Source organism: Ptychodera flava, chromosome 16 (assembly GCF_041260155.1).
Source record: "Ptychodera flava strain L36383 chromosome 16, AS_Pfla_20210202, whole genome shotgun sequence".
Lineage (NCBI taxonomy): Eukaryota > Metazoa > Hemichordata > Enteropneusta > Ptychoderidae > Ptychodera > Ptychodera flava.
Genome location: NC_091943.1, coordinates 30,010,810 through 30,033,079, shown reverse-complemented (window position 1 = coordinate 30,033,079; position 22,270 = coordinate 30,010,810). Strand labels below are relative to the sequence as shown.

The 22,270-nt window shown below is 38.0% G+C and overlaps 1 protein-coding gene across 1 annotated transcript; it reads right to left on the bottom strand.

Annotated features, from left to right (window-relative positions):
• Positions 1-3,376: 3,376 nt before the first annotated feature.
• Positions 3,377-19,062, bottom strand: LOC139114525 (ferric-chelate reductase 1-like). Its single transcript, XM_070676311.1, has 7 exons — positions 18,902-19,062; positions 18,253-18,321; positions 8,936-9,151; positions 6,593-6,694; positions 5,740-5,902; positions 5,022-5,177; positions 3,377-4,106 (listed from the first exon to the last, which is right to left on the bottom strand). The coding sequence occupies exons 2-7, from the start codon at positions 18,319-18,321 to the stop codon at positions 4,063-4,065; spliced, it is 750 nt and encodes a 249-aa protein (XP_070532412.1). The 5' UTR covers positions 18,902-19,062; the 3' UTR covers positions 3,377-4,062.
• Between the last annotated feature and the right edge of the window lie 3,208 nt (positions 19,063-22,270).

The window sequence follows — 22,270 nt, the reverse complement described above, 5'->3', positions numbered from 1 at the left end:
TTGACAACGACTACACAAAATTTTATGAGATTTGTTACAAATATTGATCACACTAGGATATATCAGAACGGAAAGATATTAAAGGGTTACATGGGATAATTGCTTATTTGTAAATTTGATGAACTTAAATAATAAGGAAAGCATATATGGATTTATTCGAACAAAGGTGATGAAACTTGCTATGTACGTTGAAGATACTATGATTTAATACTATTGTAAGTCATGAAGCATTTTTCACGTTAGCTAATTATTAATTTGCATATTGAACTTTGAAGATTAGCGACGTATATGAATTGACTCGACCAAAGCATAGACTCTCGAGAAAAACGGGACAGGCAACTGCTGAGGTTTCTTTGTGCGATCTATCTTTGAATACATTAAAGTTTATTTGCCAAGCGGTCCCCGACAACAATACTTCGTACTTAACACTGAATCTCATTAACGATCAAACTGACGTTCTGAATATGTACACTTTGCTCTTGCATGGCACGTTCCGAGTAATGACACAGAGAATTTTGAGGGTTTTTTGATACTAGTCATGGTGAATGTTCTGGTAACGATGAAGATCACATTTTGGATTCAAGCCGAAGCCAACGGGAAAAAAACAGACGATAAAAACAGTGTACATTTAGCCATAGACGCTACACATCTCTTGCTAGATATCGACAATATAAGTTTACATTCCCTACCATAAAAATCTCCGATAACATCAAACATTTACAAGTTAGACAGGTTTACACTTCCTCAGTCCTGCGAAACGAAAATCTGACCTTTATTTCATCTGTCACGCAACATTTGACGAAAATCAGGGAACACAAAAAATGACTACTCCATCGGAGCTCAAAAACGACCTCTAACATTTTGGTACTGTTTTAGCCTAAAGAAACACCAAAGTTCGGATAAGCTACACATGTTTACATCCGCAAAGTACTAGAAAATACATTTGTAACACTGACTTTTGCTGTCAGGAGAAACTTCGCGATAAATCGGGACTATCCATCGGTTGGTGGAGTCAGAAGCGGTAAGGTAGACATGCATTTACACAAAGCTGAACGCTGTCCTCGTAAATTTGGCCGTTCACAGTTTTCAAACAACAACATTTCAGTAGATAACATACATACTTTACCGAATCATGGAGCACTCCTCGCACAGAAAATATTCCGACGGTTAAAAAACTGCAAAAACGAGGGAAAATTTGGAGATACACGGACGATTGCGGAATGTAAACAACTCTGTGATGTCAACTGCTGTTAAGTCTGGAACTGCAGCGGTATGTGTTTCGGATTTCTATTCGAAACTTTGTCACTTTACAGCAACATTCTGACTCCCTGCAGACTTCAAGTTGCATCGAATCTCGCTACCAATATGTAAAAAGTACTTTAAAACCATTTTGACGAATTCTTCTCAAAATAGTTGTAACACTTTTATTTCTAAAAATGGACTTGCGGGTTATCCGGAATAACTTGTAATCCGAAAACATTATTACCGTATACCCGCATGCACGTGTCTATGAACCGGACGTTGTGCAATCGATCGGGCCCAGCTTCATTCCTTCCCCGACCCATTAACACCTCTTAATTATTCCAAGATAGATCAGACGCTGCTAATCCCATAGACCCTTTGTTCTCTATCGGAGTTGCCTGTCCCGTTTTTCTCGAGAGTCTATGACCAAAGTTGAGGAAAATTGCTATGTATATTGAAGATGCTCTGATACAACATTATTCGAAGCCGTTAAGCATTTTCAATTCAGCCATTCCTAATTTGCATATTTAATGAACTTTCCTAATTAGGGATATTTATATATCTGAATTGACGCGACCAAAGTTGATGAAAATTTCTCTTTATATACAAGATACTCTGATACAAGATTATTCAAAGTCATTAAGCATTTTCGCTTCAGTCAATTCTTAATTTGCATATTTAATGAACTTTCCTAATAAGCGATTGACTTGACCAAAGTTGATGAACATTGCTATGTTCATTGAAGATACTATGATACAACATTATTTAAAGTCATTTAGCATTTTCACTTCAGCCTTTTCCTAATTTGCACATTTAAAGAACCTTCCTAATTATGACTCGACTAAAATTGATGAAACTTGTCCTTTACATAATTGATACTCTGGTACAACATTATTCAAGTTTTCAATTGCCACAGTCAATATAATTTACTACAATGAAAATATTATTCCATTGATACAGAGACAATGTACTGAATAAAACAATGAGACTCTCACTGACAAAATACGGGTTTCAACCACAGAAACAATTTTAATGGATTAACAACGGTTGTTGCATAAATACCCTGATGCTGAACGAACACGTTCACAATGTTTCTCTCAAGTAACTCCACCTTTTTATAAATAATTGTATCTTTCGTACTGACAGGTCGAATCAATCACTGCAGTTGCCCGGGCAAGTAATCCCGTACAAAACCCTGACTTTAGGATGAACTATCGGATGAAAATAGTTGGTCACGTTTGACCACAAACCGTCCAGTGCATGCAGGTCCTTCAATCAATCATGTACCCAGGCATCGAAGTAAAAACTTACAACGATACTAGATGAAAAGGTCAAATCGCTGCCGCTAGCGAAGAGCAGGTTACAATTCATTTCTAATCCGAGTACTAGGAAGATATGTTCGGATACTTTGACAATCCAGTTGTGGAAATTCTGCAATGAATTTAAAATTTACAGTGCCACTTCACTCACTGTATCACTGTTCCAACATTTTCATCAATGCTTGCGGAAAAATCAGCAGTTTGAAATTACTGTCTTTTATTTCCAAAGAATTGTCATGCAACAAGAGTATACTAGTACATCAATGTAGCTATTTACCCTAGTTCAGTTTTAGGGTATCTCTCCTCTAAATTTAGAGCTCATTTTCGAGAGAAGCATAGAGTTATGCAACAGGTGGCAAATTTGTGGCGGTGTCTCGCCTGGTTATTTGTCAACTTTCATATATGGAGAGAGAGAGAGAGAGAGAGAGAGAGAGAGAGAGAGAGAGAGAGAGAGAGAGAGCCTCGGAGATTGTCCTCAGTGTTGTTAGTGGCATGGCTATGATGTATTCGTTTACAGGATATCACTCACGCACCAATCTGCTGGTGTAAATAGTTTATTGTATTTGTATCTGCACAACGTTTCGTCCTAAAAGTAGGACTTCCTCAGGTCCTACTGAGCAAAAAGTTTCAACACAGAGTGAGTTACAATGGTCTCTTTCGTATGGAAAGTTACATGTCAGGGTAAATTACTGAGTGACGGTGTGATGAAAATGCAGGAGCTCTCACCTGTTGGAATGGCTCAGATGTTGAATGGCATTAGAAAATGTGTGTCTCAGCGTTTATAGTGTTGGTGTGAGGGCACTACAGGTGTCGGAATTTTCTCCGGCCGTGAAGCACGCTTAGCTTACTTGTATAATCCTAAAGTTTTGATTCATCCCCGAAAGAGGATTTTTGAATTTTGCTATAAAATGTGAACAGGTGCTCTCCTCACTTGGGGTGTATTGTTCTCTTTGATATAAACAGTCTACAGTAAGATTTATTGGTGATATATAAGAGTCCTTAAATTTTGTGTTATGTCAAAGATCACGATTTTTCAGCCGTGTGACACTCTTTATACTAAAAGGTTGCAAATGTCATGGATTTTCTCCTATGACGTGTATTCCGAAGACGGCGATTGTAAACACTGTTGTTAGGATGCACAGTTTTCGTCTTGTGATTTATTAAACGAGTATGACTTCATTTTTGCTCTCCTTCAATGTTTGCAAACAGAGAGGCCACAAAGTGTACAACTAAAATGGAATATTCTGTTACACATATAAAATCTTCAATGTTACGTGGTGTAGTTGAAATAAATAAAAAACAATCGCAAATGAACACACATTGTGTATTAATATTTTCAAGAATAAAATAGTCACGGTTACTCATTGGACTTCATTTTTGGCTTCCTCTAATACTCTTCTCTGCAGAAATTTTTATGCCCATGCACCGTACTCTTCACTGCCTCTCTCATTGTGCAACCAAGTTTTCCAAAGTCTGTTTTTGCTCTCCGTATTGCCTTCAATTAGGCTCTCATTATGAAAACCATTGTCAACACAATCGCAAAGGCTGAAAGCAAACAAAGTTGGAAACACATGTTTGAGAAAAATGGAAATATAATTGAAAAGATTGTCTTTGGTGGTTTTTAGCTCACATTTGGTATACCAATGTGAGGTTATCGTATAAGCTGAATCAGTTCATTTGCATCTGATTTGCATGTCTGTATGTCTGTATATTTGTGGGTATGTGCGGATGTATGTCCGTCACACACAAAGGCTCCCATACCGCCAAAGCTACCATCTCAGTATTTGGTGTACAGGTAGATGCAGGGGTTGAGGTGTGAATTTGTTCAAATGAACACGTCAGTGTCAAAAATGTGCAAATGAGGTAAGAAAAAGGGAAATCCTGCAAATGTGCAGGAGTGATGGCCAGTGTCTGAAACAGGCTTGAGTCATTTCCTGTCATTGTTTATGAACTGTTACATATTAACAGACCAGATCAAACCATAGACAGTAGAGGGGGGAAGACTGTCTATGGTCCAACTAAGAGGGACTAACTGTTTCTGCTATGCATGTTGCTAAAGTTGACCTCCAGTACCTAAAGTTTCAGACCTTATTTACTTTTGTCATTCTTTTTTCTGGTTTAAATATTTCTTGTTGTTTTTCTGGTTATACTGTGCAGAAATCATTGTCAGAACATCAACGTAGAATTTTCCTGCACTGAACAGATAGAAACAATATTTATTGTTGATCTTTGGTACCCATACTGGTATATACCAATTCTGATCAAATTTGAGCGACACCGTATAATTGCGGTATTTTTAAAAATGTATACTGTGAATGATTCATATTTTCGCAGCTCAAATGAAGCCGTAGTATCTTGGCGTGAATCATAAATGATAAGTTGCAAGTAAGATATGGAAAGAATCTTTACCCCAAAATACAATGAAGGAGCTTTTCTATGTTCTATGATTTGTGAGTATACCTGTAAACCAGCGTCCGGCTATGTATGTTAGAGCGCCATCGCCGTCTGATTCAGTCACGGTTGGCTCAGGGCTCGGCATGTATGTGAACTCAGTCTTTGTGAAGTTGATCTTCTCGGGTGATATCATCGGAGTAGCAAAATGTTTGTGTATTTTTTCTGTATGAAGACATAGAATACCAGACTTTTCAGTTCAAACATCTCAGAATTTAATCAAATGCATCCTCCTTTTCACTCGATCATTTCCTCATTGATCCGTGATTGATCAGATCGTTGATACGGTGAAGAAAACAAAAGAAAGCAGACAGATATGAGAAATCAACTACACATGGTTTTCTATTCTATTTTGAGGCTTAAAAGCATATCCTAGTAAGAAAGAAATCTGGTAATATTGAAAGTCCATCTTTTTCCAGCTGAAAAGTGCGTGGGTTCGGACATCAGATGTCGATCGACTTTGTAATTGCTTTGCCAGCATTTAAAGTTGACCGTAGACCGAAGATGCAAATCATATAATCGGAAGACAAATATTCTTTCATTAACATGATACAAAGTGCACTACAGTGGGATTCTAGTTTGAAGAATTGGGGATGAAAAGTGCCACACGCCCGTTCTAGCTATTGCAGGGAGCACATCTATCAAAAAGTTTTCTGTTTATTTGATATTCTAAAGCAAAGCTTGACTGAACTTTGATAATACATAGAATATTATGTGGGCAACATACTATTGTCACGGTCAAGTCTTCCTCGAGCCACCATCAAGTAATAAGAGTCTGCGTCCAAGTCAAAAAATGTATCACTACCATCTCCGTCTATGCTGTTTGCCCGTTCAAATGTACACTCTATCTTGCCGTCGGTAATTCGTGCTTCGAAGCCTTCAACGCCAACCTATAGTTGAAGAATCAGCGAACTCAGCTAGCAGCATCGACGGACACATTAAAATAACAACAAGGTAAAATGATCAATCTATAGGCGCACTTACCTATAAGTATGTGAATTGAATATTTTTCAAGGTTGATACTTTAATATTGCAAACTTTGCTTTTAAGAAGACTGTATATATAATATATATATATATATATATATATATATATATATATATATATATATATATATATATGTGTGTGTGTGTGTGTGTGTGTGTGTGTGTGTATATATATACAGACAGACAGATGTCCTCTTGGGAAGTTACAGTGCTCGTTGATATGTATATATATATATATATATATATATATATATATATATATATATATATATATATATATATATATATATATATATATATATATATATATATATATATATATATATATATAAGAAAGCATTTATTTACGCCCATATTACTTTTTTTCTTACCACTCATGTCACACATCCCTTCAAAGATTGATTACCTTCTTTGCCTTACCGCATCATTTAAAATTTCAAACTTGTTTATCAAATTTTCTACGTCTTCGACGACACACCACATTACCACCTGTTCAAGGCATTTACCAGCCAATACTCTTTCAAATACTACTACGACATCACTTGTGACTTTCAACTTCAAACATTTCCCTAAACAGCCACTTAAACCACTTACCACTTCTTTCTGCTCATTGTTATGGTGTACCACGTTGAAAGAGTGGTCCAGGTGTAGTGAAGTATCAGATTCGGCGGCGCATGCCCAGACGTCCGTGTCAGCCTGTGCGTCAATTACAGGATAAATATTCAAAATTTATATTGCGATTTACATTTATTACATAATGGTGGCAAATTATGTTGATCTGTTAAATACATCTTGCAACGGAAGAGTATTTTCATAAAAAGCAAAAACCCTGAGGTGGCCTTCAGAATTCATTCAGGGACATAAAAGAGCAGGCCCATAAACATCAATGAAGGTACTGGTAGAGAATGTTGTATTTTGTGCACAAGCGGGAGATTTAAAAGTGGGGAAAAGCTATTGATATCCCAGAGTAACTGTGTACATCATTTGTGATCGTGTCAAACGTAGACTGTGTATTGGAAATATCCACCTTTCGTTCATTTAGGGCGAGTTCAAAGTCCTCGGGATGCAAGCGTCATGACATGATTTGGGTTCATAGCATTCGGTTTGGCTAACTTAAAAAATCATGTCTTACACGTTTTATCTTCGTATATATGAACAATTTAAACCAAAACATCTTGACATTCATATTGTCTGGCAAAATCTCCGTTAAAGTTGAAATCATAAATTAACATCAACCTCATAATTCTAATTCCCTATAAACAGGTCAACGAGCACTATTGATAACAATTGGTTTTAGCCAAACCATTTTGGTGAAAGGGGCTAAAACGTGAATAAGTTGCTTCATAGAAGGGTCAATATCTGTAATATTTGATAACTTTCAAAAGTAGTTTTTTTTTATATCAACAACATACAGTTTCTTGTTGAACTCCCATACCATATACACAGTATTCGGTATTATATGCACAGTATTCGGTTTATCAACTTTGCCTGTTCGTGTCTATACTGCATTGATAATTGTTGACAAGTGATTTTTTTTGGCCTGACTCGAATTCGAACGTAAACAATAACAGTGCATTTTACATGTATAGATGCTGTTTTGACATGCTACATGGTGTTAAAACATACTTTTCGGAGTAGATCAAGACACTGTTTTTGACATTAATCATAAAAGTGTTGAAAAAATCATCAAAAATAACAGCTACTGCAGGTCCATTACATTTAAATTAACAGGTTTTATTCCTTCTCTTGTCTACTGCTATAATTATGAAAGTGATTGCACTTAGAGACGGCCAAATCTGAATGACTTACACCCGATGGACTGAAAGAGGTCCACAGAAAGTTTTTACTTAACCATGTAGAAATCCTTGCGCATTCACTTCTTTAGAACATTTCCGCCTAATCATCTTCTTGTTTTTCACATTTTCAAATAACAGACTCTATCTTTATTCAGATGCTACCATAATTTCGCTTCAATCATTAAAAGTAAATTACAAGCGTTAGGCCTAAATGCTATCGATGAGAATCACCATTTTTACGTTCCGATCTATCTTTGATCTCCTTGCGTTTTTTTGGTAACGTGCAGCCTTCACATCACTTGTGAATGTCTCTCTTATTAACTTTATATCAGGAATGTCAAAATTCACCGGTTTTAAGAATAATGCTCAATAGAATACTGATAACACCAGCTACAAGAAGCAACTTGAATTGTCTGGATATTCAGCACATTTAAAAAATTGAGGGCCACCCTTTAGAGTGTAGATCTAGCCTTCATTGCCAACAACCTATGATCACAAACGTGACGTTGATGTGTCCGTGAAATATTCTCAAAACAGATATCATCCTTCTTTCGTTAAGATGGTCAGTGTAGTACCTCGACATCGCCAGCCCGTCCCTGTGATATACGTGTCCACAGGACTTCCAATGATTTTACCAAGATTTCAAAGATATGTATTTTTGGCTGAAGTCGGACGCTGACACGCTGTACAAAGTTGTTCAAGTTACAAACTTTCTTGGAATCACATGACAGAACTGTTCGGACTACACTTTTATCTCTAACTGGACAAGTTAAGACTATATCTGTTCGTAAAATCCAGTAGTACAGGTATTGAATGTTTTTTTAAACAAACGGACAAGTTGTTACACTTTCTGCCACATAATGCCCCATCTTTGCTTCGATCTATATGCCGTTCTTTCACCTTAATTGTACAGCCTCCTAGGTAGGAGAATATATCCGAAGTAATACAGCCCTTGTTCAGACGGTCTTGCAAGTTCCACCATGCCCTCAACAGCAAACAAGAAAGGAGAACCCATAGACCAGAAACTGTATCACAAGAGGAAGTTTTCCAGCAACAGAGACCCTTCAAGGTCTATGGTGTATGCATGCTCCAACCCTTACACTTGGATGAACGAGTTAGCTTAACAAAGTGGTATACCTACCATAAGGTGATCGTGTGAAAACCCAATAGCCATATACTCCTCTGCACCGCCTCTACCCCTCATATCACCGAGAAGTTCAAAGATGACAGCGTTCCCATCTTCTGTCAGTCTCCACGATACAATGGCTTCACAGTCTGTTATGTCCTGACAGCCATAGGGCATTTGGAAACACTGTTTTGTTTCTCCGCATCCTTCAGACGTAACCATGGCAAGACACTGCAATATGTTTTGATAAACGCATGATTTCTTGTAAGCGTAACCTTGGATGGAATTATTTCTCAGGGTTGCCTTTTTCATAAATATTAGCAGCAAACTTTTTCAATGGAATCAATGTATGTATGTATGTATGTATGTATGTATGTATGTATGTATGTATGTATGTATGTATGTATGTATGTATGTATGTATGTATCTATGTATGTATGTATCTATGTATGTATCTATGTACCTATCTATCTATGTATCTATCTACCTAGTTACATAGGTATATAGTATGTAAGCTTAATAAAGCACGCCTGCATCGAATGGCAAAAAAAAAAAAAAAAAAAAAAAAAAAAAAAAAAATCCCCGGAGACACAAGAACACATGAAAACAAAAAACCTGAACACATTCTCCGTGCTTACATAAGTCGACTCCCGTCAGTTGCTATGCCATGTTGTTTTAAGGGAGTCGTCATTATTTACGGCGGGGGGGGGGGTGTTCAGGGAAATTCATCGGAAACTCCGAAATATCGACATGACGGGACACTTCCATCTAAAAACAGCGCAAAATCAGCGTTGGAAACTACCGCTCGTCCTCCAGTCCGAGACGGGTAACTTTTCAGTCGGACGGGAGGAAAATTGTACTTCCACGTCCGTGTGTCGGGCTCTCGATAGTAGCCCATACCGCATACCCAGTAATCTCATCGATCAGCTGCTTCTAGATGTTGTGTAAAATAAACGAAATGTAGTATACCAACACGTCCGACTTCGACGCGCTTATGCTACTAAAACTGTGCAACTGTGTGACGCCGGAACGCAATGCAAGCGAGACATGTAAACACGGAAAACAGGAAGTCGCTCATACTAGTAAATCTCACACTAAGCGAGATTTGCTCGATATCAGCCAGTGCTATAAATATAAAGATATAACGGAAAGATATAAAGATATAAAGAAAATGAGGGCAACTCCACACATCGGCTCTACCAAGATTGTTTAGTATTACGATATGGTGAATAAAAGGATCATTGCATTTATTTTGTGTGGAATACATGACGAGACACCGGTGAATCGATAGTGCTTTGACCTTAGTCATGTGATCTGGGTCCCCGGTAAACCGGTTTGTTGATTGAGTGATTCGTCTTAACGGTGTTTCGGAACCAAAAATGGGGTTCCTTCATCAGTCGCTCTCTTGTTTTGTATCCCCTCCGCTTGGTTGTGTGATGAAGTCATCTTCGTCCTCGAGGAGGAGAAGCCAGATTCGTTATTGAGAGAGTTAGCCACTATTGACTGACTCTATAGTGAGCGATCCGGTGTGTGGTGTCATATTATAATTAACATGACCCAGCATCGACCGGAGTTTCTGGACGCTTATAAGGATTTTGTTTTAGGGCATATTTTGAGCGTTGCTAGTGCTCGTTATGTTAACAGTAAATGTTGTACTAATCTGTCAACGATTAGTTTGTTTTAGGCATTTAAATCGATTATCCGAACTTTTAGTTTTGTGTCAATTTTCGTGGACTTTGTAATAGATTTCGGGTCGATATTGGTGCCTGCTTTCCGATGTTTGAAAAGCATGTTGTTACGTGCAGAGAAAACGAACAAAAGGGTGAACTCAGCAGTTAACGTTTAAACAAAATTTATTACGAAAATAAAACTAATTGCTAAGTCAGGGATAGAGTACAAGCTTTAAAAGTGTACAGACTACTTATCTCAGCTGGGACGGCAAAGCTCCAGTCTCAGAGTTGTAACAGTCAGTCGGATGAATGAACAGTCCTTTGGCTTGCAGGCTTGAAGCTGCACAAAGTCCACAGTATAAATCCAGCGTTGACAGTGAAGGTCTTGAAAAGTCTTGAGAATGACTACTGCTGGAGTTTAGTAACACACAAGAGACACGATCCCAAAAGTCTGACTGGAAGCTGTGCACGTCCCTTTTATAAAGGCATGTAAGAACAATCTAGAACTTTTATTGACATGCTAATTACTGTTCTAAAATTATCTCCCTTACACAACTAATCAACTTTCCAGAACATTCCAAACATGACTAATTGAATTCAAGGTTGTGAGGTCATCAAGGGCAGTGACCTTGGGAATGTTCTAGACTAATTGAACTCAGGTCATGATGAGTGTGGGGGAAATGACCTACATAACACACCCCCTCTTCAAAAAAAGAAAATTTTTCAAAGAAAATCTTTCTTTTACAAATGTAATCTTGAAAAGGATTTTAAGTACTCAAATTTTGTTTTACTCTAAAGTAAAATTTCTTGAAAGTGAACAACAATAAAATTTCTTGAAAGTGAACAACAATAATTTCTAAATACGAGAGAGACAGTCTGCAATTAAATTGTCTCTGCCTTTGATATGTCTAATGTCAAGATTAAACTCCTGTAACATTAAACTCCATCTTAGCAATCTCTGATTTTGCCTTTAAATTTCTGCAGAAAAACAAGAGGGTTGTGATCAATATAAACCACTATTGGCTGATTTGAAGAAGTAACATAAACTTCAAAATGCTGTAAAGCTAATATCAAAGATAAACACTCTTTTTCGATTGTAGAGTAGTTTCTCTGGGATTTGTTAAATTTGCGTGAAAAATAGCAAACAGGATGATCTATACCATGACTATCCTCTTGCAATAAAACAGCACCAGCAGCGTATCACTAGCATCTACAGCTAATTTGAATGGCAAAATGAAATCTGGTGCAGACAACACTGGAGCACTTTGCAGTATGGCTTTAAGTGTATCAAATGCCTGTTGGCATTGCTCTGACCAAACAAACTTTACTTTCTTTTTAAGTAAGTTAGTCAAAGGCTCAGTAATTGTGGAGAAATTTGGACAGAATTTTCTGTAGTAACCAGCCATACCGAGAAAGCGCATCAGTTGTCGTTTGCAGTTTGGTATGGGAAAACTTGAAATGGCACTGATTTTGGCATCAACAGGTTTTACCTCACCCTGTCCTACAGTATGTCCGAGGTAAGTTACCCTTGCCCATACAAACTCAGATTTGGCAAGATTGACAGTCAACATTGCTTTACTCAGTCTCTCGAAGAACTTCCGCATGAGCTTAATGTGTTCCTCCCAGGTGTCACTATACAGGATGACGTCGTCAACGTAGGCTGCACACCCGTCTAGCCCGGATATGACGTCGTTGATCATCCGTTGGAACGTTGCCGGAGAGTTCTTCATTCCGAATGGCATCACCTTGTACTGGAACAATCCGTCTGGTGTAACAAAGGCGGATATTTCACGAGCACGATCCGTCAGAGGGACTTGCCAAAATCCCTTCAGTAGGTCAAATTTCGTCACATACTTGGCTTTTCCCACTCGGTCGATGCAGTCATCAATCCTCGGGATTGGGAAAGTGTCTGTCTTTGTTAAAGTGTTGACCTTCCTAAAGTCCGTGCACATACGATAACTGTGATCTGGTTTGGGAACAAGTATGCACGGCGAACTCCAGTTACTTTTACTGGGTTCAATAAAGTCATTGTCCAGCAGGTATTTGACTTCTTCCTGGAGATATTTCGCTTTTGTTGGATTCAGTCTGTATGGATGTTGTTTTACAGGCTTACTGTCCCCAACATCAACGTCGTGATAGATGACGTTTGTCCTCGTTGGAACATCTTGAAACAGGTGTTTATATTCGTGGAGCAGTTCTTTTACCTGTTGTTGTTGTTCTGGCTGGAGGTGTGCCAACTTTGTAGATTCCAGCTTCTCCAGGATTTCTGAGTTCTGAAGCTTGACCGAGCCCAGCTTTGAGTTTAGAGTATTTTCACTCAAGTCAGTTTCAGTATCACTATCTTCATAATGGCTTGAACTGACTGCACTGACAGGCTGAGTTATAGTAGGATTATCCCTATCCAAATATGGCTTAAGCATATTTATGTGACATAGCTGTTTTTGTTTACGCCTGTCAGGTGTTATTATGATGTAATTTAAATCACTCAATTTCTTATCAATTAGATATGGCCCAAAGTAACGAGCATGGAGTGGTTTGCCAGGAATTGGAAGTAGAACAAGAACCTTTTGACCGGGTTCAAACTTCCGTTTTGAGGTGCTTTTATCATATTTGGTTTTCATTGACTGCTGAGATGACTCAAGATTTTCTCTGGCTAATTCACATGCTTTAGAGAGTTTTGTACGAAAATCTGAGACATATTGCAAAATATTCAGACAATCATCATCGTCTGATAGGAATTTCTCTTTAACGAGCTTGAGTGGGCCACGGACTGTATGTCCAAATACAAGCTCAAATGGGCTAAAACCAAGAGACTCTTGAATTGACTCTCTAACAGCAAAGAGCAAAAAATGAATTCCTTCATCCCACTGCTTCTCTGTGTCAAAACAGTAGGTCCTAATCATGTTTTTCAAAGTTTGATGAAATCGCTCAAGAGCACCCTGACTTTCTGGATGATAGGCGGATGACCTATACTGTTTAATGCCTAGCTGATCCATTACTTGTTGAAAAATACCAGACATAAAGTTGGAGCCTTGATCGGACTGGACACATTTAGGGAGGCCAAATAAAGTGAAAAATTTGACTAAAGCTTTCACTATAGTCTTTGTCTGTATATTTCTCAGTGGTATGGCTTCTGGAACCGAGTTGATGTACACATAATTGTCAACATGTACTCATTTCCTGATCTTGTTTTTGGTAGGGGCCCAACACAGTCTATTAGTATCCTACTAAATGGTTCTTGAAATGCAGGAATTGGCTGTAAAGGGGCCTTTGGAATAGTCTGATTTGGCTTTCCTACCATTTGACATGTGTGACAAGTTTTACAGAAATGTGCTACATCCTGCCTGAGATTAGGCCAATAAAAGTGACTGAGAATTTTATGATAAGTTTTCCTGACTCCTAAGTGACCAGCCCAGGGCGTTTCATGGGCCAGGCACAATATTTCAGCACGATAGGGCTTTGGAACCACAATTTGATGTTTTATAGCCCAATCGTCATCAACCAAAACATCTGGAGGTCTCCATTTACGCATGAGAATACCAGATTTTGTATAATAGGAAACAGAGCTATCTGAAGTTTTATCTTCTTCATCTACCCTGTCAAACAAAGACAAAATATCTGGGTCTTTGTGTTGTTCTGCAATGAGATTTGATCTAGAAAATGTCTGACTTTGGTCAGCAGAAGTTTTACTGGAAGTTTCAAATCCACGAGGGATAACGGAATGATCCGTGTCAAACACCTGACTGAGAAAGGTGTCATTTAAGTCAACATCTGTGACATTATTCTTGAGAGTATTTTGATTCTCGGAAGTTTTCTTTGACATGGCTCGAGTAATTGCACACGAAGGAATAAATCGGGTATCTCTTGTTCAATTGGCTCTGGATCCTGATCTAAACTAGGATTATCAGTCACAAGTGGATTAGTAATGACCTTGTCCCCAGCAAGGTCGTTTCCAAGAAGAAGGTGAATCCCTTCAAAAGGCAAAAAAGGCCTAATACCTAAAGTCACAGGTCCAGAAACAAAGTCCGAAGACAAATAGACATTATGGAGAGGAACAGGAATGTAGTCATTGCAATCTACCCCCTTAATAAGAACTTTAGAACCTGAAAATGACTTTTCAGAAAACGGCAGGGTATCTGCCAACAAAAGAGACTGGGAAGCCCCGGTATCTCTTAAAATTTTGACAGGGGTAGCGGAAGAAAAATCACTAGAAAGTGATATAAAACCATCATGAATAAATGGTTCGAAAATACCCATAATGCTATCTTGAGAAGAATTGACCTTGACCTCATTAATTGGGGATAAGAGGGGTTTAACCTCAGAAAATGTGTTGCACACATTATTAGACTCTAATTGAGTTGATGAAGAAATAAAGCCGGTTGGCTTAGATCCACTTTGACCACTTTGACCTTCACGTTTTCTTTTCAATTTGAAACACTGTGACATTAAATGGCCGTCTTTCTTACAATAATTACAAGAAAGTGTACCAAACTGTTTGTCAGAAGGAGATTGAGACTTGGGATCTGATGATGTGGGAGTGTTACTTGAATTTTGTGAACTGTTGTCATTTGATTTCCTACTCTCCTTTGAAAAATTCTTGGATGAAAAGGACGAGTTAAATTTACCTGCATTGTTTCTGTATGAAAAGGACTGGGATGGTTTGCTGAGAAATGAAGATTTGTGGGTCAATGAATAATCATCGGCCAAACGTGCAGCAACCTCCAATGTATCTGCCTTTTGTTCATTGATAAACGTCTTGACGTCACTTCTGATGCACCTTTTAAATTCCTCAATCAAAACGAGCTGTCGTAATTTGTCATAATTCTGACTGACCTTTTCAGAAGAACACCAACGATCAAACAGTTGTTCTTTTGTTCGAGCAAATTCAACATAAGTTTGATCCTTCACCTTCTCACAATCCCTAAATTTCTGACGGTAAGCTTCAGGCACCAACTCATAGCCCTTGAGAATTAATTCCTTCACAGAATCATAATTTGAAGCCTGCTCTACTGACAACTGAATGTAAATTTCTCTGGCTTTACCCACCAAAGCACTCTGCAAAAGCATAGACCAGGACTCCTTAGGCCAGTTCAGACTCTGAGCAATTTTCTCAAAATGAAGGAAATATTTATCAACATCCTTTTCTTGGAAAGGGGGAACTAGCCTGAAATGCTTAGTGATGTCAAACTTGTCTGAAGGGAGAATTTCCTGACTGTCCAAGCTCTAAACGTTTCATTTCTAATTGCAGTCGGTGTTCTGCTAATTCTCTTTCCTTTCTTTTTCCTCTCTTTCTTCTCTCTTTGTCTTTCTTCCATTTCTAATTCTTTCTCTCTCATTTGTAATTCTAGTTTCTTGATCTCCAAATTTGTCTGCATTTCTAATTCTAATTTTCTGAGTTCAGAGGTAGACTCGGGCTCATAATCTTTTAAGGCAGACTCCTCAAAATGGCCTGATTTAACTAAATGTTTTGCAATCTTGAACTGTATTTCTCGCTTGCGCATAGATCGTTTAACTTCTACCTTAAGGAAATTGGCCAGTGTTATGAGGTCGTCTTTTCTGAGGGAATCAAATGTGTCCTGATCAAGGTCATCCATTTCCTCTGGTTTAAATTCCGCCATGATTAAATTTCGCTGAGTTCACAGTATACAGTAGTTTTGAAAAGGCAGGCAAAATGTTGTCAAACGGCTCAAAATATTCGGATCCCGGACAAGCCCCCAATTTTGTTACGTGCAGAGAAAACGAACAAAAGGGTGAACTCAGCAGTTAACGTTTAAACAAAATTTATTACGAAAATAAAACTAATTGCTAAGTCAGGGATAGAGTACAAGCTTTAAAAGTGTACAGACTACTTATCTCAGCTGGGACGGCAAAGCTCCAGTCTCAGAGTTGTAACAGTCAGTCGGATGAATGAACAGTCCTTTGGCTTGCAGGCTTGAAGCTGCACAAAGTCCACAGTATAAATCCAGCGTTGACAGTGAAGGTCTTGAAAAGTCTTGAGAATGACTACTGCTGGAGTTTAGTAACACACAAGAGACACGATCCCAAAAGTCTGACTGGAAGCTGTGCACGTCCCTTTTATAAAGGCATGTAAGAACAATCTAGAACTTTTATTGACATGCTAATTACTGTTCTAAAATTATCTCCCTTACACAACTAATCAACTTTCCAGAACATTCCAAACATGACTAATTGAATTCAAGGTTGTGAGGTCATCAAGGGCAGTGACCTTGGGAATGTTCTAGACTAATTGAACTCAGGTCATGATGAGTGTGGGGGAAATGACCTACATAACAATGTTGTGAAGGGCTGCTTCGAGAAATAAATCTTGTTTCTCTGTGTTTAGCCATTCCCAGGTTTCATGGTTTCGTTAACAATATTTGCTGTAAACGGCCTTTGAAATCGGTTTGGTCTGAGGAGAGTATTGGTTTATTTAATTCATGCCGCCAACTTTGATTACTTATATGGCAGCTCTCTCAGTTTTTTTATTTTCTTTGCCAGATGATGTTTTCTGTATTGCTCAGCAATCTTTTCAGTTTGGTTGATTGTAGTACCAATTCGATGACAGATTGCATCTTGGTTTTATACGATAAAGTGGCATAAAATGGAGGCAAATTAAAAAAAAAATTGTTTCCCCGTTGTTAAAACCGCTATCGTGAAACCTTTTAACTGTTTGAGCGATATGGGCAAAGTGTGTTTGAATTAACTAATTAATTAATTAATCAGAGTGTTATCAGCATTGTTATTGTAGAAATTTTGTATTCAAGTCCGGATTAGAATTCATTTCAAACAGTGGAATTCAGAACAGTTTGTTTGTAAGATCACAGTTAATACTCATGTTGAAAATAAAGTTGTTTACAGTTTGAAGTACATAATGGTTTTGTGTTTTTTGAATGAATGGATTTGTCAAAAATGCAGGACAGGCAACTTTCTGGCAGGACAGGCAAGTTTTGAAAGTTACCAGTCCTGATGTCTGGTAAATATTTTGGCCAGTTTCCAACACTGTCAAAAGTACCTGCATTGAATCCCTAAACTGTGTTTAATGCCAAGTATTTAGCATATTAACAACCTATATTGTTGCTGTTGAAAATTGCATTCAAGTCCGGACTAGAATTCATTTGTAAACAATAAAAAATGATCACTACACACATACAAGCTGCGTTGACAAAAAGAATACTTGAAATTTCAGCATGACAAACGGGGTCAGACACGGTAATTGATATACAGAAGCAGAATACTGAAAAAATGCCACAAGTTACAGCTTATGCCCTTTAATTTAGATGGGTATCATGACAGGATTTTCACTAGGATATCTGACTTGGCAGAATTTGAAAGTACAGGGGGAGAACACGCGAGAGGCTGAGGGGTAAAGTGTCAGAGGGGGTGTCCCCTATCCTGCTTGGAAAATTTTGAGAAATTGATGTGTGTAATGGTGCAATCTGAGAGTAGCCCCCTTCTTTCTTGCCACATTTTGAGCAACCCCCTTGCAGCTTTCAATTTTTTGAGTGACCCCCTCCGATTCCTCCGACTCCCCCAAGGCCGTAAACAATGGCGGCTATGCGATGTCGCACCAAGAACTTAATCACTCAAGTTGAGACCCCCTCCCCAAAGAGTTCGGGTCAGCCTGTCTTTGTGTCTGCTAGATGAAGGGCGCCATGTACTTACTATTTGTATTGCTCCTCCTAGCAACAGTAGAACAGCGAACAACCCTGACCTGACAATACAATGTGTCATCTGTCAAGAGAATATACCGACAAGTACTTGATAGATGTGTGTCTCTTCGTTGATGTTTGGACAGGGATGAGGTCACCGATGAAGTACACTAGATAGCCACAGAAGTGTCGCATCATTTGTGACCAGGTTTAAACGCTGGATTGAGAACTTTCCGGTGTCATGACGAAACCATGTATTTTACGTATCTTTTATACAATGAATAGTAGATGGACTTACCCGCATATACTCTTACTTCTAATACATTAATTTATAAATTATAAGTAGCTATCGATATCATCCGGAGTACGTAAATTATGCTTGAAACAGTGTTCAAAGTTTGTTTATGTTTACTGTATGATTGTTCATCTGTTGATATGTATTCTAGTTCGTAATTAACTCAATGCATTTCATATTCATATTGTTTATCTATACCATCGAGTTTAACTGACTCGCGTGAAAAAAATCAACAAAATATTTTCGCCAAACTGTATTAGCAATAGTAATTAGAGCGCTCATTTAAAAATTTGATTCGTACAGCCCTTAACATAAGCGTATATAAAGCAATCTATCTGGCAGTGTCCCTAATAACAGTTATATATACCTTGGAGCGTCGAAGATCAATTGTATCGACTTGAATTCGGTTGTTTGGTGTGTCTTCTGAAGAGATAAATCCCAGTGACGGGCAGCCAAACTAGTGACCTTCGAAAAGTTGACCAAGTCGACCAGCTAAGCTCACTCATGTGCGTGAATAATCCCGGATATGTAAATGAGGGAAGCACGCACCAATAAAAAATGATACACTCTATTGCCGTTGACAATATCGAATATGCAAGTGTCGTTGATATAAATAATTGCAAATATGGAACGGACGGAATTTGGAAAAGGTGTCAAGGTATGAAATTGGCTTCTTGCCGTCCTTTTGCGCCCTTGTAAACTTGGAATGAAATTTCTCGTCCTAGATAAGTATAGAATTTCAATAAAGGATACTTGAAGCATCAGTGCAAGACCGGGGATTGGAAGTATAATTATATTATTCTAACTTGCAAGTGATCGACCGATAGACCTCAATGAGGACAAGAACACTTAAATAATCACAATCTACCATAACAAGTAAAAACACTGCCATCAATGGCATATTTATGGTCTTATTCTGTTCAACAAAGATTGCTACGCTTTAATTACACCTGTAATATATATGTCTCTGATATTTTCATATTTCTGCAATCTTTTCAACTCAAAAGTAAGTATATATTTCAGTGACATATAAGCAGTCTTTTAAACTCGATAAGACCTGTATCGCTCTGCAAAAAAATTCATGCAATGTCACATCAAGCAAGTATAAATGACGCCATATTGTGTTCTGAAAAATTCACCCGACTCAGCTTGTAGAACCGTTCAGCAAAGTTAGATATCACACTTTTATAGGGTGCAAAGTAACCATTTGACATCTAAAATGGAAAGAATGCAAACAGACAAAAACGAGTCGCTGGGTGACAATTTCATTTTTTTTTTACTTTTGGCATGTACAAAAAAAAATTGGACCTTGAACTTCCTTACACCCAAGTCAGCCTGCCTGGCAACGGTACACACAGAGAGATATTGGAGAGGAATCGGCCCCAGGGGAAGATAACACACCGAATGAATCAACAGACATGCTATGTTTGTATTGACTGGACAGGATAAGGTCCTATGCAATGAGAGAAATTACTATCTTTCAACCACGCCAAGTTTCATACTTTTGCTCTGATTTTGGCCGAGATGTAATTATAAACTTGTCTGGTATATTGTCGTCTTGAGTTCGGACATTTCGTAGTAAACGATGTTCTTCGTTCATGTGTTTTAGCTCGGCGGGAATTTTAGCTATAGGCTACCCAGGCTGTAATCAATCATTGGTTCAAAGGGCACACGTATTGCCATACATAGTAGTAACAGCATATGAGCCACTTTGTGTCTCGTGTTTTCTTGAAGGGTTCTGGACTTTTTTATACTTCAACATGCAAAATATCTGTGTTGTTCTATTTAAATCACAATTGGATAACTCTTCACAGGAAATTCCAAAGTCTCGGGTATGGTATCGACATAACGAAAATTGGGGGTAGCGCAAGAAGGGTATCACGGTTTGTTTTCCTCGATCTCTCGGATGTCAATATGGCTCAGCTTCGACAGAAACGGAAATGACTAAATAATTTCTGGGTTTTTTTTTTGAATTAAAGAAACTTAAAGGTTCATAATGGCTGCCATTTGAAACGTGTTAAATACTCGCAATTACCTGTATTGTTTTTAAAACAAATTTTCATGATTAATCACTAGGTTACCAATGCAGATCGTGTGAAAATCTCAGTCTAAAACAGAGTACAAGAGGACAGACTGTGGCCAGAATATCATGTAATATATCCGCCAAATTTGTATGAACTATCATGCTAGGAAGCATCTGACACTGAAATGTAATTTTAAGAAAAAAAACAACAAAAAAGGGTATCTTTAATTAGTGATAATGTAAAATATACGTACAGACGAATGCGGAACCTCTATTTCAAGTTTTTTTCCTGTATCTTCCCACCGACAGAGATGTTATTATCATAAACTGAACTAAATTTGTCATCTGTGAAACGAATTATTACTAAAGACAAACACCGATTGTTTCCACGGGTCAGTGTTTGGACAGGACGGGGTCATATTTACAAACACGCACAGAATTTAGAGAAGGAACGTTACGGTAACCTTTACGGGTGGGGACCATTATTTATGTTTGTGTCAAATACTGTACAATGCGTGTACAGTGGTATGTAGAGGACTTTGCCTTGTAGCTAAATTCTCACTCAGTGAACAAAATAAATAGAAGTCGATATATCTGTACCGGAGAGGCAACATGACGCGACAACATAGGTCAAAATAGATCGACACGGGACCTGTATCAGTGTATTGTTTGGAGAATCACGCACATATGTACAACTTGGAGATGAAGTTGGTTTTACAAATTAATCTAACAAATATCCCTGAAAAATTTGTTTAATCAAAGTGTCATCTCTATGATGTGTCTGCGCATGCCTAGTAAGAGTTTTGTTACCTGCAGTATGACCAAATAACCCAGCAAAACTTTACTCGTTACACAATGACAACACCGATGTGCGTAAAATGTTGAAGCGGGTCTGAATTTGACCTAAAATTGGAAGTATTGATCGGTACACAGCATTCCATTTTGTACAGGTTTGTGATCATACTCACGAATTGGACTCTTCGTATTTCTGAGACTGTGTGCCCCTGAAGTTGCATGTAATGCTACCCACCTTTTACAACATGCCCGTTTATGAAGTATATCATATCTTAATAATATGAATTAATAAAATTGGCATAGTAACGACAATCAACGCCAGAATGTGAAGCTCAGCCAGTGAGGTCCCTACCAGTCCTGTTGTGTGATCACGTGACATCAGCAACCAAAAATTGCCCTTTATTTTTTGACCTGTCATTTTCTTTCCTGTTTGCTCACCCTCAGTTGATGTTATGCAAATCCTTCATGTTTCCAATGCTGCTATTCCCACAAGTTTGATTTTTTTTGGAATTAAATCCCACTAATAGTCATGACATTAGGCATTCCTTGTCTTCCCGGCTGTGAACAATCAGGAAGGCCCAGTTGTCAAGATATTTAACTGGTGCTTTATTAACATGGACCTAATAATTCATTGCTAGTCAAAGCAAACAAAAGCTTAGTCATTTTGATGTGAAAAATACTGTTTAGATCAAGCTACAGACGAGCTTTTGTCCAGTATGTGAACCTGTATTGAAGCATTTAGTATTAAATTCACTTGAGTCAGATTTCAGAATAAAGTCGCATCTTTTCCTGCCCAATGCTAGCAAAGTCAGAAAAATAAAGCCAATCCTTCATGTCATGAAAAAACATTAGGGCTGGTGGTCAAATTGAAGAGAGAGGCAATACATATTTCCTCCACATCTATGATGTGTCTATAAC